Raw genomic sequence first — 15,832 nt, 5'->3', positions numbered from 1 at the left:
AACAAAAGGCAAATTGAACTTCATCAAAATTAAAACCTTTTCTGCTTGAAAGGTCACTACCAAGAAAGTAAAAAGACAACAGATAGGATGGGAGAAAAATATTTACAAATCATATATCTGACAAGTGACTAGGATCCAGAATATAAGAACCCTTACAATTCAACAATAAAAAGACAAATAACCCAAGTTAAAAATGGGCAAAAGAACTGCATTGACATATCTCCAAAGAAGATATAGAAATGCCCAATAAGCACATGAAGAGATGCCCAACTTCATTAAGCCATTAAGCAAATCAAAACCACAATGAGATACCACTTCACTCAGTAGGATGGCTATCTTCCTAGTGAGTTGAGGATGTTGGAGAAATTAGAATCCTCATACATTGCTGGTGGGAATGTCAAATGGTGCAGCCACTTTGAAAAATAGTTTGGCAGTTTCTCAAAAAGTTAACAATAGAGTTACCATATGATCCAGCAATTCTATTCCCATGTATGTACCCAAGAGAATTAGAAATACATGTCCACAATCTAACAACTAGAAGATGAACACCTGGCCTAACAGAAAGGCTTCTGAGATCCTGCTCCAGCTCTATGGCCAGCTTGCTTTATAACAGGTTGGTTTTCTGTGCCTTTACTATTCCTCATTATTTAAAGCATCCTTCATCAAAACATACCAAGCAGGGACACTGAGGCAGAAGCCCAGTACAGACCAATGGAAGGAAGGTAGTTGTGACTCACACACTTCTAAGTTGCTTAGAACTCACTCCAGTAACATGCCCAAACTAAATCACAGTCCTATTCTATAAAACCACTGACTTACCTTCAGGCTAGGCTGGGATTTGTTCAAGAATGCGACATGCACAACAATGTTCATAGAAGTATTATTAATAGCCAAAAAATGGAAACAATCGAAATGTCCACCTATTGAGGAGTGGATAAACAACATGTGGTGTATCCATAAAACTGAATGTTTGGCCACAAAAACATGTGGTATATCTATAAAACTGAATATTTGGCCATAAAAAGGAATGAAATACCGATACATGCTACAACGTGTGACCCTTGAAAACATGTTAAATGAAAGAAGCCAGCCACAAAAGGCCACATTTCATTTCCATGCTATATGAAATGTCTAGAATAAGCGAATCCATACAGACAGTAAATTAGTGGTTGCCAGGGACTAGCGGGAGCAGGAAATGAGAAGTGACTGCAAACAGGTATGGAGTTTCTTTCGGGGTGAAAAAAATGCTCTGGAAGTAGACAATAGTAATGATTGCACAACCTTGTGAATATACCAAAAGCATCAAATCATACACTTTAAAGGGGTAAGTTTTATGGTATGGGAATTATGTCTCCATTTTTAAAAATTTAAAAAAGAACCAATTGTTTCAGCAGGAAAATGTTCCTCAAGAGAAATGGAATGAATTCCTTAATACGAGCAATGGTTAGTTTTCACAAGATCAGGATTCATAATGTTCTTAGCAGATTTGAATTTTTTCCAGGTATATCATGTACAAAGTTAACGAGAAGATTTTCACAAAGACTGGCTATGATCACCCCACCCTAATACATCAACTATTTTCACTTTTTCCACATTACCTTCAAGTGTATACACATGTATATATTTTTGCATGTCCATATTCCATGCAAATAATCAGTGTAAGTTTTCCCATTATTGCTACACGGCCTTCAAGATTATCACTGAATAGCTGGAAATAGTTCACATTTATAATTTTCTTAACTCTTTCTCCTCTAAGCCTTGCCTTGAAGTGCTAGATATTTATTTCCAGTTTTTCACTGTTTATATACAATGTTGCAATACACATACAATATAAAAAGCTAACATAGCTCTTTTCTTCTCTTGGATCACTGAAATATTTCTAGGGGAAAAAAATCACTAAATCATTTTTATGACACCTAGTTGCCCTCCAAAATTATTCTAAATTTACAGTTGGCTGGGAGCAGTGGCTCATGCCTATAATCCCAGCACTTTGGGAGGTCCAGGCAAGCAGATCACGAGGTCAGGAAATCGAGACCATCCTGGCCAACATGGTGAAACCCTGCCTCTACTAAAATTACAAAAATTAGTGGCCAGGAGAGGTGGCTCATGTCTGTAATCCCAGCACTTTGGGAGGCCAAGGTGGGTGGATCACTAGGTCAGGAGTTTAAAACCAGCCTGACCAAGATGGTGAAATCCCATCTCTACTAAAATACAAAAAATTAGCTGGGTGTGGTGGCATGCACCTGTAATCCCAGCTACTCGGGAGGCTGAGACAGAGAACTGCTTAAACCTGGGAGGCAGACGTTGCAGTGAGCTGAGACCATGCCACTGCATTACAGCCTGCATAACAAAGTGAGACTCCATCTCAAAAAAAAAAAAAAAAAAATAGCTGGGTGTGGTGGCATGCACCTGTAATACCAGCTACTCACAAGGCTGAGGCAGGAGAATGGCTTGAATCCAAGAGGCGGAGATTGCAAAGATCATGCCACTGCACTCTAGCCTGGCCACAGAGTGAGACTCCATCTCAAAAAAAAAAAAAAAAAAATATTTACACTGCCATAAGCAATATAAACTTGCTATATTAGACATTATCATTTTTCATGGTTTTTATGCAATCAATATTAAAATATTTTCTTTTCTGATTTTCCTTTAGTCTTAAAAGCCTTTGGTTATTCAAGGGCTTCCAAAATCCATGAGCATTTGCTTTTAAAATGCACACTAACATTCATAGCAACATTATTCATAATGGCCAATCATAATAAAAAGTAGAAACTGTCTAAATGTCCATCAACTGATGAGTTGATAAACAACTCAAGTCAAAAGACTTGTTGTCTTTTTCAGTTGCTTATGATTAAAGAGAAATTAATACTTATTTTAAACTCAGTATTCTTACTCTAAGGAAAGTAGAACCTGTAATAAATTGTTGTTTTCCTTAAAAATCTATATGCATGTAGTCACCTTGTCAACTGCTAGGAAAATAACAAAGCTTAGAATTCAATCACAATAAAAAGGAAAAGAAAAAACCTATAATAATTAGCCTTTTTTTTTTTTTTTTTTTAAAGAGACATGGTCTTGCTTTGTCACCCAGGCTGGAATATAGTAATGCAATCACAGCTCATTGCAGCCTCAAACTCCTAGATTCAGGTGATCCTCCTGCCCCAGCTTTCCTAAAGGCTTCCTAAAGTGCTGGGATTATAGACATGAGCCACTACACTCAGCCTAGTCACTTTTTTTTTTCTTTTTTGAGACGGAGTCTTGCTCTGTCTCCAGCCCAGGCTGGAGGCTAGAGTGCAGTGGCATGATCTCAGCTCACTGCAACCTCCACCCCTAGGTTTCAAGCAATTCTCCCGCCTCAGCCCATAGCTGGGACTACAGGCACATGCCACCACACTCAGCTAATTTTTGTATTTTTAGTGGAGACAGGGTTTCACTGTGTTGGCCATGCTGGTCTTGAACTCCTGACCTCAAGTGATCCGCCCACCTAGGCCTCCTAAAGTGCTGGGATTACAGGCATGAGCCATCATGCCCAGCCAGCTTAGCCACTTTTGAGATTTCAATACCAATAACTATAAGGACAAATGCCAAAACGTCTCTCTTGACTATCAAGCTCTAGTCAAGAGAAAGATCAAGAACAATTGTTATGGTTTGAATGTGTCCTCTCAAAAATTCATGTTGAAACTTAATCCCCATAGTGGTGAAGAGATAGGGCCTTTGGGGAAAGTGATGAGGGCTCTAAGCCAGTGGCTCATAAAAGTGCTGGAGGGAACTAGCTTAGGCCCCTTTTCACTTTTCATTTCTCTGCTATTGAAGATATCACATGAAGGCTCTCATCAGACGCCAGTGCCAATGTCTTGATCTTGGACTTCCCAGCCTCTAGAACTGAGAAATAAATTTCTAATACATACGTGTTTTTTCTTTTTTTTTTGAGACAGAGTTTCACTCTTTTTGCCCAGGCTGGAGTGCAGTGGCACAATCCCAGCTCACTGCAACCTCCACCTCCCCCGTTCAAGCAATTCTCCTGCATCAGCCTCCTGAGTAGCTGGGATTACAGGCACCTACCACCATACCCAGCTAGTTTTCTTTTTTTTTTTTTTTTTTTCAGTAGAAACAGGGTTTCATTATGTTGGCCAGGCTGGTCTCAAACTCCTGACCCCAGGTGATCAACCCGCCTCAACCTCCCAAAAAGTGCAGGAATTATAGGTGCGAGCCACCACGCCCGGCCAATTTCTATTATTTTTAAGTTACCCCATCTGTGGTATTTTGTCACAGCAGCACAAACAGACTAAGGTAACAACCAAAGGCCTACAGAAAGAATTGTTATAATAAAAATACTGGTTAATTAAACACAAAGTGCCAGGTACTATTAGAAACATTTTTTACATTTATTAGCATAATAATTCTTACTAAGTACCATGTGAGTTAGAAAATATCCCCACTTTACTATGAAAAAAACTTATGCTTAAAGAGGATAAGTTACTTGTCCAAAACAGATCAAGGAAGAGCACATTTTTCTTAACATTTGCATTAACAGATGCTATCCTCCCCACAGCATATGAATTCAAAAAAGCAGCACTCCCACCTCAGAATGACAGCAAGGGAGGGTTAAATATGATGATATGAAGATCTCACAGTCATTACAACAGGGTTTACATTCAATCATAGCTATAATGTAACACAGGGAGAGGGTTTGGCATCCCCATTATCCATGGACACCTAAGCTAGACTATAAACTATATCTAGTTCCTCCTTCCGAAGCCTGCTGCCACACCCACATTTTTTTGAGACAGAGTATCACTCCATTGCCTAGACTGGAGTGCAGTGGTATGATCTCAGCTCACTACAACTGTCGCCACCCAAGTTCGAGTGATTCTCCTGCCTCAGTCTCCCAAGCAGCTGGGATTACAAGTGGCCGCCACCACACACAGCTAATTTTTCTGTATTTTTAGTAAAGATGGGGTTTTACCATGTTGGCCAGGCTGGTCTGGAACTCCTGACCTCAAGTGATCCGCCTGCCTGGACCTCCCCAAGTGTTGGGATTACAGGCCAATTGCTACCTCTTTTTATCCTGTATAGACATCCTAGAGTTGCCAATGTCTGCAATGTTGAAAGAAATAATACTTCTTATTGTCTCTTCAGTGTTGATATGATTTGGGGTTTCTTGTTTGTGTGTGTTGAGAAAAAAAAAATGAAAAGACAATACTTTAAAAAAACTGTATTCAGTCCTAGTGATCCGCTTCCATGTGTTTGAGTTTAATAGTACTCTTTATATGTCAAGCAAATCTTACTGAATTGGAAGTTTACTATCAATAACATATACGCACACACACACACACACACACATATATATATATATATATTTAGAGAAAAGGGCTCATTTGAAATATATGTACTACTTTGTAAGTAACTATGCATCTAATTATACTCCACAGGTTCACTCTTAAAAGTTTAAGTAAGGCTAGGTGTGGTGGCTCACACCTGTAAACATAAAATTTTATATTTAAAATGAAAGCAGGGGTCAGGCATGGTGACTTATGCTTGTAATCCCAACACTTAGAAGGCAAAAGCAGGCAGATCACTTGAGCCCAGGAGTCGAGATCAGTCTGGGCAACATGGCATAACCTCATCTCTACTAAAAATACAAAAATAGCCAGGTGTGGCGCATGCCTGTGGCCCCAGCTACTCTGGAGGCTGAGATAGAAGGATCACTTGAGCCTGGGAGGTTGAGGCTGCAGTGAGCTAAGCTAGCACCACTGCATTCCAGCCTGGGTGACAGACCAAGACCCTGTTTCAAAAATAAGTAAGTAAAAGCAGGAAAACCCACAAAACAGTTCAGGCTGTTTTGTGGGTTCTACTGGTTAATGATATTTTAAATTGTGTTTAGATTTGCTAATAATTAAAAATAACCAGTCCCTCACAATAGTTAAGAATCTTCAGAACTTAAATAATTCAGAGGCTCTTTTGTGGGGCAGGAAAGGCAGTGTATAATCCCATAAAAACCAAGAGAATATGTCCAAAACGTGGTCAGAAAAAAAAAAAAATAGAGAGAGAAAACACAAACAAGATCCTTTCCTGCTCCATCCAGCTCCTACTCAGTCAGATCTGGTATTTAACTATGGTATCTCCTCACCTAAATGTTTATGCTCAGGCTTCAATGATCCCAGTAACATAATAACTTCTAAAAAACAGCATGATTCTCTGTAAGAATTTAGCTTACCTTATTTTTTAAAACTTGGGAGGGGTGTGGCACAGAAGGTACACAGATGCATAGTACATAGATTTCAAATGCTTTGATGAACATTTCCATGGAAATTTTACACATCTGTATGTACTGTGAACAGAAATGAAAAGAGTCGAGGAAGTTTCACCCCCATAGTCCTAACCAAATCCAATCATCATTACTCTCATAGAAGAAACAATCAGCTGGGCGCAGTGGCTCATGCCTGCAATCCCAACACTTTGGAAGGCCAAGGAGGATAGATCACGAAGTCAGGAGTTCAAGACCAGCCTGGCCAAAATGGTGAAACCCCGCCTCTACAAAAATAAAAAAATTAGCCGGGCACCTGTAATCCCAGCTACTGAGGAAGATGAGGCAGGGAATTGCTTGAACCTGAGAGGCGGAGGTTGCAGTGAGTCGAGATCGTGCCACTGCACTCCAGCCTGGACAACAGAATGAGACTTCATCTCAAAAAAAAAAAAAAAAAAATCAATGAAAAAGTAAATCATTAAGAGATATCCAAACTAAACTAGATCAAATGAAATATCTTTGATCTAATTACCTGAGGCCTCAAATAATCTAGGTATCAATGCTCATTTCCTAAAATACCCTCTTAGTCTAACCACAATAAAGTAAAAACCTCAGTTAAACTAAGATAAAAATGAAACAAAATTAAATAAAAATGAGCTCACACACTTGGACTTATTTTCTATATAATAAAATGCTTGTCAAAAATTGCTTAAATCCAGGTCATCTAAAATATTGAAAGCAAATCACAAGACAAATAAAAACCAATGCTAACACTGACTATTTGCTTTTTCAGTGATGCTGCTACCTTCATCTCTGAACAACTTGGGACCAGAAGACCAGCCTGCTGGAGCAGAAAAAACTCTAATCTAGAAGTCAGGGATGTGGGTTCTAGTTCAGTTGATGCTACTAGCTAGGTAGGTGGCCCTAAATGTCTTACTTTGTTCTTTCTCTTTCCCAGGGTTTACTTTCCTTAATCAAGAGGCTGACTAGATCAGTTTTTCCTAAACTCACCTAACCATAAGAAGTACCCCAGGGAAACTGTAAACGACGTGGATTCCAAAGCCCCTTCCCAATTCAGAAGGTCTCTGGGTGAGGCCGATAATTCTTATTAAGTGATCCAAGTAAATCTTATTTATCATCAGATAAATCTGGCAAACACTGGACAAGATAATCCTCAAGCTGCCTGCCTTCCAGATGATTCTATACTATCTGGGTATTTCATAATAGTGTTCTGAAAACACAAAATTATAATCATTTAATGTATGATACTGCACAAAAATAAATGTACAAGATCATGAAAACAAATATATCCACTCCCTGTGACATATATATATAAACACCAGTAAAAACACCTTCTGGCCAGGCATGGTGGCATGCACCTGTAATCCCAGCAACTTGGGAGGCTGAGATGGCAGGACTGCTTGAGGCCAAGAGTTCAAGACCAGCCTGGGCAACATAGCAAGACCCTAACAAATATGATAAAATTTTTAAAAAAATTCCTAGACTCAAGGCAAATAGAACACTTAGTTTGGTGAGAAAAAAACGTATTTAAGTGCTCAGCATATTAATATGGAGAGACTTGCTGAGTTATAGAAAGAAATTACCTAATATCTTAGGTGAAAACTGCACAGTGCATTCTTTCCCTGAAGAATATTATCTGGTGATCCCACCTGTTCCCAACTAAGAAAAAGCTAGAAAACAGGCTGGCTGAGTCCCTACCAGCTGTAAATAGCATCCTCTGCAATACTGGAATGCAACTGTTAGAAAGCTAAAAGAAAAACAAGGAAACATAACTGGTTATTAATTCTTCAAATGCACCTCAGGAGAGACAACCCGGTAGCCCAATCTTTTGTGAGGACGGTTTTGTCAGGCGAATGGAGAGCCTCTAACAAGCTTTCCACACACAAAGGTGGCAGCCTTTCATTTTGCTTTTCCTTCCCCCTACACTACATTGCTCTAGTTTTTCTAAAATTCTCATAATCCTCTAGTGGTATTTACTGAATTCATTCTCTTACTTAGACTTCTAAGTAACTACAAAACTAACACACTCAACACAAAAGAGAAAGGCTCCTTGCATGGAATACAGAAAGGAGAGTTGTGTAAAGGATGCTCATTAGCAAGCAGTTATACAGATAGATTCAAAAATGTAAATAAAAACCAAGATTTAAACACAGTAAAACTGAGTTTGACCAATTGCTCTGTGACCCTTGCAACAGAAACAGATACGAATCCAACAGTGAAGCATTATTACATAATTTAGCTATGGGAAAAACAGTTGTAGAGCAGCCCACGGAAGAAGCACACTAGTACAACATAGTGTTAGTATCAAACATTTCCAAAATGAATCTTGAGGCTTGACATGCAAACACTGTCAACACAGTTCTTCAGATTTAGGATCACACAGGCCAAAAAACGTATTTGTTTTAACGGCAAAAAAGGGGACACCAGTTGTTACGAAGAATACCACAGAAGCATAGGGTTAAAGCCATATATGTTTAAACACATTTTTTTTTCCATTTCCCGATAGGCTCTGAGGCAGTGTTGAGACAGAAAGCTAAACCTCACACTCAGTAAAGTAGAAATATCAAACCAGGATCAAGGAGAGCAGCATAATAGAGAGGTTAAGAGAGCAGGTCCTGGTATCACAAAGACCTAAGTTAAAACCCCAAGGCACAAATTACTGAGCAACCTTGAACAAATCATTTCACCCAAGAGTCAATTTCCTCATTTGTAAAATGGAGATAATACTTCATTCAGCTATTGTGAAATTTAAACAAGGTGATTCATATAAAGCCCTAGCCCCTGCGCCTGGCACAGAATACATAGGTAAGTAAGTAATAATCATCACAATCATCATGATCAAACTGTAAAAGTAGCACAATTACTATCTTACAACCTCAAATAAAGCCTACAGTTTCCTGGTAGCCAGAGAAAAAAAGACATTCACAGTTCGAATCCAGTCTGGGCAACAGAGTGAGACCTTGTCTCTTGGGAAAAAGAAAAGAAAGATGAAAGAAGACATTCACAAAAACTAATATAAAGGTGGCTTTTCTTCCCACATTACAGAACCTTCTATTTGGGCTCAAGCCATCCACCCACCCTGGCCTCCCAAAATGCTGGGATTACAGTCATAAGCCACCATGCCTGGCCAAAACAATAATTTTCAGTGAGATCTAGATTTATGATCTAACCAGTTTGCGGAGTTACAGTTGGCATTGCTGGGGTATCTCTTTTGTTTCTGTTTTTGTTTTGTAAATAGGGAATTTAGGAGAGAGGTAGAGGAAGAAAAAGTCTTCAAACCATCCAACACACCATTATTCAGCAGAGAAAAACAATAAAGTGTTGATTGTTAAGATTATGTCATAATTGATTTAGAAAATGAAGACATGATTTAGAAAATGACACATCAGCTTAAACTCAGCCATAAAAAAAGAACCAATACAACTAATAGTAGGGTTAAAGCAACCAAACTCATAAAAAAAAAAAAAATCCAGGAAAGGGAAGGTGAAAAACTCAATTATTCCCATAGTTAAAGTAACAAATACCCATTCTGTCCTTTTAAGATCATGGCTTAAATTTCCCATTTGCAACCAACTATCTTTGTCTGCTCTTCTGAATATGCCACTAGCTTGAATATATGCCTTTAACTTGGACTATCTTCTTTTTTTTTGGAGACAGAGTCTCACTCTGTTGCCAGGCTGAAGTACAGTGGCACGATCTCCCTCTCACTGCAATCTCCCAGATTCAGGCCATTCTCCTGCCTCAGCCTCCTGAGTAGCTGGGATTACAGGCGCATGCCACCACACCCAGTTAATTTTTTTTGTATTTTTAGTGGAGAGGAGGTTTCACCATGTTGGCTGGGATGGTCTCGATCTCCTGACCTTGTGATCCGCCAGCCTCAGCCTCCTAAAGTGCTAGGATCACAGGCGTGAGTCACCTCACCCAGACAACTTGGATTATCTTCTTACTAAATACATCATTCTCGTTAAAGACAAAAATAAAATCTTGTGCGTTATTATTTTTCTAGAATTCATGGGGAAATATCAGTAATTCTGTCATTTAAAGAATACATTTCAAAAAATACTAATTTTGAAGAAGAAAGAGCTCCTCGTGAAAATAAATCCATCATAGAAAAGTTGTTCAAGGTCAATCAAACACAGATTTCAAAGTAATATGAATTTTGAAATTCTGAGTAGGGGCAGGATTAAAGAGCTGTGAGGTTGTGAGGTAAAAAACTAAATTCTCAAGGTAAAAACATACAGAAGTGAAGAAAAGACTTCAGCAAGAAGTACAAACTAGTGTCATCAATCCATCAGTAAATGTGCAAAATTTTAAGTAATTAAAAAAAATCATGCACTAGATCATCTGTATCAATATTGGGAAATTTAGCAATAGAAAGACTTTTAGGGGCATTTCCAAACATTCCAGTGTATCTTTCTATATTACAGATATTACTGCAAAATGAAAGAAGTTAGATGCTCTAATTAACGACTCAGCTGTGAAAGAATGACACCCCCAAAAAAATCTATGTCACCTAGAGATACTGGATATTTTCTTTTCACTATTTAAGAAACCAGAAGAACCTCCTTCTGCTTTTAAATGCAAATATACCAATCTTCAAAGCACATTCTACTCTATCCCTTTATATAAAAATTACTTCTATCCCTTTATAAAAAATTACTCTATCCCTTTATAAAAAAATTATTCTATTTGAAGAAGGAAAACTTAGTTTTGAGGACTATCAGGTCACGAAAGGTTACATACACGTTTCAGTACCGGCACATGCACTAACATCATCATAATTCAAAAACTCAGCATCCCTTGGTTTTCAAATAATACTACTGACTGGAAACATTCAGAACTTCAATAACAGTGTGAGTTGCTATTTACCTGTTCATTATATGGTAAAACAAACAAATACCACAATGCAAGAAATGATGTGCTGTATAAGCACCTTGGAACAGTCAGAGGTGACTTGGGAGACATACTTCAATTTTATGTACCAGTGATCAAAGTTAAAAAAAGAATCCTTTAAACTGAAAGGGTCAAGAAATAAATAAGCCCTAATAGAAGGAATCATTCCGCTGTCAAAGGTTCAAGCTTTCTGCCAAAATCACGCTTGGTTTGGGCAACTGTTAACTGTTGTCAGATAAATGTAAAATAGTGAAGAAGGCCACAGGAGACACAGCCTCATAAAAGGCTAACTCACCTCTAGTCTTTCAAAGTTACACATTAATAACTTTAGTTTAAAAACAACAACAAAAACAACTCTTTAATAGCTAAGAGAAGTCACATCCAAAACGGGTAAATTTTTTGGTGGTACTTAGTTCACCCCACCTACCCCTTACCCTCAAAGACAGACCTCAATCTCCCCCACAAGTCGCCAGGCAAGCAGGAACAGAAGCTATAGAAAATGTACTTCCAATCTTTGAAAGGCCAGTGTGGACGTTTGAGGAGGAGGAAAAGGACTGCAGTGGTTTTACAAAAGCTATTTAAATGTTTTCCAAATGCCTGTGATTAAAGTCAACTAAACGGCATGGCATCAGCCAGCCCCTACCTTCACCTACCCACTAAGGACCCAGACAACAAAGGCAGCAGACCCCTCAAGATCAGAGGCCCACACAAAGGACACACACACACACACACACACACACAAAGTGTCATTCAATGAAATTACACAGCCATAATGGGAAAAAGTAAGTGATGGCTGTCTTGTTCTTTTAAAGAACCTAGTAGCACTTACTAGTTCGATCCATCCCCAAATCCACGCCACCCTTTCAACTTTGCAATTAAGAGAGAGGAGAAATCCCGGTCAACTCGCCTTGGGGGGTTGGTCTGAGGGTAGGGGACTCAAGTAGGGAGGAGGATGGAGAGAGAAAGAGCAAGCCAATGAAAGATACCAAAATTTCCCACCTTTCTTAAATTCTTCCAGCATAGCGTCCAACTTGGTGTCATTGAAAACAAAGTGCAAGGGATGGTTATAAAATTTGGTGATGGTTTTCAAGGGAGTACAGTCATCTGGATCCACGAAGGCCAAATCTTTGACAAATAGCAGGTCCACGATGTTAGAGCGCTCCCCCTCAAACACCGGAATGCGGGTGTAGCCGCTCTCCATGATCTCAGACATGGTGTTGAAGTCCAGGATGGCTTCGCCGGTGATCATGAAGCAGTCCCGGAGCGGGGTCATCACGTCCTCCACCGTCTTGGTGCGGAGCTCCAGCGCCCCTTGGATGATGTTCAGCTCCTCCTTAACGAGGTCGTTGTAGGGGTCGGTGACCCGGAGCATCTCCAGCAGTTTTTCCCGGTTATAGACGGTGCCTATCTCCTGGCCCAGGACGCAGTCCAGCAGCTTGCTGACCGGGTAGGAAGCGGGAAAGGTCATCATCATGAAAAACTTGGTGAGGAAAATGGTGTTGGCTCCTACAGCCAGGCCGTGCCGGGAGCAGATGGCCTGAGGCACAATCTCCCCGAAGATAACGATGCCGATGGTGGAGACTACCACGGCCACGAGGCCCGAGCCGGCGATGTCGTCGAGCAGGATGGTGAGCGTGGTGTTGACCAGCACGTTGCCCAGCAGCAGTGAGCACAGCAGGTAGTTGCCCTGCCTGCGCACCGGCTCGATGCGCTTGGCGTAATTCTTCTCCTTCTCCGTGCCGCAGTTCTGCACGATGCGCAGCTCCATCGGGTCCAGGGCCATAAGCCCCAGGTTGAGGCCGCTGAACATGCCCGACAGGCACAGCAGCAGTGAAATGAAGATCACCTGCAGCCAGAAGGGCAGCAGGAACTTCTTCTCCTCGCCTACGATCATCTTGGTGTCCTCGCCATCGTGGTAAATCCAGGTGGTCTCGGCCCACGGGGGCGGCGGAAGCCCAGCCACCCCCGAGCTGCCCTTGCCCCCGACGGCGCCACCCGCGGACCCCGAGCCGCCGGCGCCCAGGGCAGGCGTGGAGAGCGACGTGCACAGGTAATAGGACTTGCTTTTCTCCATCTTGCGTAGCGGTTTGATCTCAATCTCGATGATGCCCGAGGTGCGGCGGTTGAGAATGATGTGGGGCAAGATGATGATGTCTGAGGTGCGGATGCCGCAGAGCTGGGGGCCGCTGTCCGGCTCCGGCGGCGCGGGACCCCCCAGTCCGCGCTCGCCCGGGCTGTGGCGCCGCCGCTCCTGCTCGGTGAAGGCGATGCGGGACCACGTCTCGTTGTTGATGTTCTGCCCGTACACCCGCAGCTTGACCCGGGTCCGTTCGCTCACCCGCAGCGCCCCCCCTTCCATGAACGACACGTCGTTCGTGTCCTCCAGCCGCAGCCCGATGATCACCGTCTCCTCGTTCTCGCCCGCCGCTGTACAGCCGCCTGCGCCGCAGCAGCAGCTCAGCAGGAGCAGCGGCAGCAGCCGCCCCGCCGCCGCCTGCAGGACCCCCCGGCCGCGGGCGCCGAGGCTGCGGCGAGCCGCCATCTTCCAAGTGGGCAGTGCGGCGGCTGCCTGCCCGCCCGCCATCTTTACTTTGGGTTCACAAGCGCCACAGCCAATCATAGGGTGGCTGCTCCAGCTGCGGCTTCATCCTTTCCACCCGGCGGCGCGAGCGCAGGCACCAGCCCCTGGACGAGACTGCAATGGAGTGTCCGCGGCCAGTGCTCAGCAGTTCGCGTCCCTGACTGACAATGACTCGACCTCGGCCAGCTGAGAAACCCCGAGGCTAGCAGGAGGGGACAGAGGGAGGGAGAGGAGCGCCGGCTGCTCCCGCGAGAGGCAGCCCGACCAGCCAATCACGAGCGGGTGCCCGCCCTCCCGGCCAGGGGGCTGGAATGGGGGCGTGGCCGTGTGCCGCTCCGCGGACCAATGGCAAGGTAAGTGGGTGGGGCGACGAGAGCCACCGTCCCCCTCAGCACGCCAAGTTTCCAACAGAAAGGCGCGTGACTCTTGTGTATGTGCGAGGGAGGGAGGCGTGGCCAGCTGGGACTCGAGAGCCAGTCAAAGATGAGCGCTGTAGGAAAGGGGGCGTGGCCTCCATCCCGCTGCCAATAGGAAGGAGCTGTCCGCAGGGCCGGTGCTCCACAGGGGGCCCTGTAGTAGATCCCAGCGCCTGGACCGGCCGGGTTTGGACCAAAGCCTTGCGGCGCGAAGTGGCAAGTTCCCGCCGCAGTAGCTTGCTGGCTCTCCAGTTCTCAATTCCTAGGCAGAAAGCCTCGGCGCCTTCCTGCCCCGGGAGCCCGAGAAGCCAACTAGACAGCCTAAAAAGCCGGGGCACCGGCCGCACTCCACGACTCCACCTGCGCTGCGCTCCGCAGGGGTAAGCGGCGTCGGTGGCCCCGCACAGCTGCGGACCAGCAGTCCTCGCGCCTCTTCTAAGGGGACGCGCGCCCTCTGCAGCTTGCGATCACGTGGCGCCACCTGCGGGCAGCACAAGCACTCTGCAACGCTTTCCCCGTCAGGGACATACCCCAAAAAGTGTGCAGGAGTTACGGATGGGGCGGTCAGAGGGACAGTTCCCCAAATTTCCTAGTCATAGAACCCCTACATATTCTTGCTAAAAGCATGTATTTCCTGGACCCTTTCCCATATTTACAGAATGGGAAGGGCCCCGAATCTATTCCCAACAGGCACCCAGGCAAGTTTAGGAAATAGGAGTGGGCAAACATCCTGAAGAGACCCACAGAGGCTCATTCTTAATCACACTGACCAAACTCTGCTAGGATCATAGGTCACTCAAGAGCAAAAAGTTCTGGAAACCTAGCTCCCCAGTACTCCCAGCGTCACCTGGAGGTGACGAGATAACAGAGTAGCTGCCAAATCGGTCTTTTCCTTGAAACTTAAAACATTCAAAATGTTTAGTGTTTCTCTACCTCTTTTGTATTCTACAAACACATTTTCTCCCCCTTTTGTAAATGCATCAAACTTCTCTGATTAATTTTTGGTATGAGTAATTTCTGGAATGAAATGATTGCAGTGGCCTCCTAACTGATCTTTCCTCTTCTACACCTGCTCTTTTCCCTTCTCAACCCAGCAGCCAGTGATCTTGTCCATAAGATTCTGTTGCTCCCTTGGTTGAAACGCCTCCACTGGCTTCCCATCTCATCATAGTAAAAGCCAAAGTACCTACAACATCCTGCAAGGCTCAGAGGTCTGCTACTTCCTGTTACTTCTCGGACCTCATCACCTGCTGCTCTCCTAGTGGGAAGAGACAAATAAACCAAACGAATTTCTCTCCAAGCTGTTTCTCCGTCACTCTGGGGATTCTCCCCTGCGAGCCTTTGCACTTGCTGTTTGTTTCCTGGCCTGGGACTCTCTTTCCCCAGATGTCAGCATAGCCTGGTTGTTCACCTCCTTCAGTGCTTTGCTCAAGAGCCATCTGATTTTAAATTGTGGAAAACACTCCCTCTATGCCGCATCTATTTTATTTTTCTTGAAAGCAAAGATCACTTTCTAATGCACTATGTCAATTATTGATTTGGTTTGCTAGCTATCTCCTTCCACTAGAACTTAAGCTCTGTGAGGGCAGAAAGTGTGTCTGTTCACTGCTGTATCACAAGGGCCTAGAAGAATAGTACCTATGTATATAAGATATAGATACATAGATATATGTGTGT

At 43.1% G+C, this 15,832-nt stretch overlaps 1 protein-coding gene across 6 annotated transcripts in view; it reads right to left on the bottom strand.

Moving 5' to 3' along the window:
• The window catches only part of CNNM2 (cyclin and CBS domain divalent metal cation transport mediator 2), a 160,961-nt gene extending 146,994 nt beyond the window's left edge, over window positions 1–13,967 (bottom strand). For all 6 annotated transcript variants that reach the window (XR_013525107.1, XR_013525108.1, XR_013525109.1 and 3 more), the window contains exon 1: window positions 12,158–13,967. Coding sequence is in view for 3 of the 6 variants with exons in the window: in XM_035268947.3 (XP_035124838.1) it covers window positions 12,158–13,778 (1,621 nt within the window). In the remaining 3 variants the exon portion in view is untranslated. The remainder of the gene's footprint in view (window positions 1–12,157) is intronic.
• Between the last annotated feature and the right edge of the window lie 1,865 nt (window positions 13,968–15,832).

The sequence above is a fragment of the Callithrix jacchus genome, chromosome 12 (assembly GCF_049354715.1).
Source record: "Callithrix jacchus isolate 240 chromosome 12, calJac240_pri, whole genome shotgun sequence".
Taxonomy (NCBI): domain Eukaryota; kingdom Metazoa; phylum Chordata; class Mammalia; order Primates; family Cebidae; genus Callithrix; species Callithrix jacchus.
This window is presented reverse-complemented; position numbering and strand designations above follow the sequence as displayed.